The following is a 2,204-nucleotide window of genomic DNA, read 5'->3' on the forward strand; positions in this document are numbered from 1 at the left end:
GAATGTAACGAATGTCGTCTTGTTTGGCTTTGTATGAAATCCTCTGTGTTTGCCGAATTTTGTCCGGTTAGTTCAAAAAGTTGTTGAAATGTATGCAGACAGTGTTGGATGGCGACCTCCGGCATGAGTGTCTGAGTACTGGCCCACCATGTCCGCGGACGGATGCGGGAGGAAATTTGCGGGTCGGCGTTGGAGATGCCCTTAACTTCTACCCACAATATTTGCTTTCATAAAAGTTGAAACTAGCTTCCATATATCCTTTTCCACAGAAAAACAAGTAGTGACATATATCAAATTCGTGGTTGAGCTATTGACATGCGCACAACATTGATGCTGTAATAGTACATGTGAAAATAAAAGAAGTTAGAAGGCCAAGCCATTGAAGCGTGATAATAAACACATGCAGAGTGCATCACATCATAACTAACTCCAAAACCATTGCACTATCGAGGAAGCTCCCTCCCACAAAGCAAACCAACATCTCCTAATCCTGCTGCCGGTGGATAATGCATCATCGCGGTTTCTCTCTCTTTTTATATCCCGACACACCCATATGGCCATTTATATTTTTTACACAGAAAAACAGGGAAGCGACACGTATCAGCCTCCAGCTGTCTCCACCGAGCTCAAACATCACCTCCCTTGTCCTCCCGCCCCCATGCATGCACCCATGCACTTCAAGTTTTCAACACACCTCTTCTTCTCTCTCATCTTCACTCCCGCACACCTCACCATCTCTGCATCTCTCTTTCTAGTCGATCTCTGCCCTTTCTATCCCTATATATACCCACACGCACGCCTCCAATCCAACACAACTTAGAGCTCACACCGTGACACTCCTGCAGCAAAGAACTTCTTGTACTTACACAGGCGCGTCACATAGCTTCGATCGTCATAGCTGCGATGGAGGTCGTGCCCGACAACGCCGGCGTTGCGGCGGCCGAGCAGTACCGTGGGGTGAGGAAGAGGAAGTGGGGCAAATGGGTGTCCGAGATCAGGGAGCCCGGCAAGAAGACGCGCATCTGGCTTGGCAGCTTCGAGTCGCCGGAGATGGCCGCCGTGGCGCACGACGTGGCCGCGCTCCGGCTACGGGGGCACGAGGCCAGGCTCAACTTCCCGGGCCTCGTCCACCTCTTCCGCCGGCCGGACACCGCCGAGCCTGACGACGTCCGTGCGGCTGCGCTGGAGGCCGCGGCCCAAGTCCGGTTCAGACCCGACCTCGTGCTACAGCCGGGCGGCTGTGGCAGCAGCGGCGGCGGCGGATTCCCGGACCGGCTCGATGACGTGGCGTGGGATGCCATGCTTCGCTCTGATGATCTGGAGCCCGAGTCGCCCAACATGTGGGCGGAGCTGGCGGAGGCCATGCTGTTGGCCCCGCCTGTCTGGGAGGGCAGCGCGGTGGACAATGACGAGTGGTCCCAAGGCTCGCTCTGGGACCCGTCTTGCTGGAGCTACTGATCGCACAACTTTTGGTTCGTAGAGGTCGAAATTAATCAAAATTTTCCGAAAGACAACAGAAAATTTAGGGATTCCATCGAGCTTAATTTCCGAACAAATTTAAGTATCGGTAGCTTAAGGGGATTCTTATGATATTTTGTCAGTATTGTGAGTGTGGCATTTCTTTGTACTACAGCACGTGCGCGTGGAATTCAGTTGGACACAATAATTAAGTTCCACTGAGAATCAAACCTCCTTTCTAATTACTGGCGCAATCAAATAAATTTGAATTCCAATATACATCTGGCGTTCCCTCGGGAAGGTAAGTTGAGAGAACAATCATTCCCCAAATAGAGAGGATCGAACCGTTCGTTAAAAAACTCACTCCCAGTGAACCCTCCAGAATTGTTATGCGAAAATAGATAAAATTATTGTGTTGTTGTAAAGGATTTGCCTAAAGTAAAATTTGACATGTTGTATACAAAAATTGTCAGAAAATTGTCATGCTACAACAAAGCTTTTCCATGGGTCTTGGGGAAACCGTCATAATTGAAGCATGGAGATTGACCAGCCTAAATAAAAGAAATGATGAAAATTGCCACGCTCTAGATTTGTCGTCTAGCTACATCAACGAAAGAAATATGAGAATTACCATGTTGTACAAAGATAAATTGAAATGTGTTCGCTCATACAGTCATCCTGAGCGAACTCAAATATTGTCGTTATCACGTTGTTCGCTTAGAGGGTGCACGGGATTTGGCGGCGCA

General features: G+C 49.1%; 1 protein-coding gene across 1 annotated transcript; it reads left to right on the forward strand.

The window, feature by feature from the left end:
* The first annotated feature begins 854 nt into the window (after nt 1-854).
* Nucleotides 855-1,630, forward strand: LOC119293402 (ethylene-responsive transcription factor ERF022-like). Its single transcript, XM_037571892.1, has one exon. The coding sequence runs from the start codon at nt 904-906 to the stop codon at nt 1,456-1,458; it is 555 nt and encodes a 184-aa protein (XP_037427789.1). The 5' UTR covers nt 855-903; the 3' UTR covers nt 1,459-1,630.
* The last annotated feature ends 574 nt before the right edge of the window (nt 1,631-2,204 follow it).

Source organism: Triticum dicoccoides, chromosome 4B (genome assembly GCF_002162155.2).
Source record: "Triticum dicoccoides isolate Atlit2015 ecotype Zavitan chromosome 4B, WEW_v2.0, whole genome shotgun sequence".
NCBI lineage: Eukaryota > Viridiplantae > Streptophyta > Magnoliopsida > Poales > Poaceae > Triticum > Triticum dicoccoides.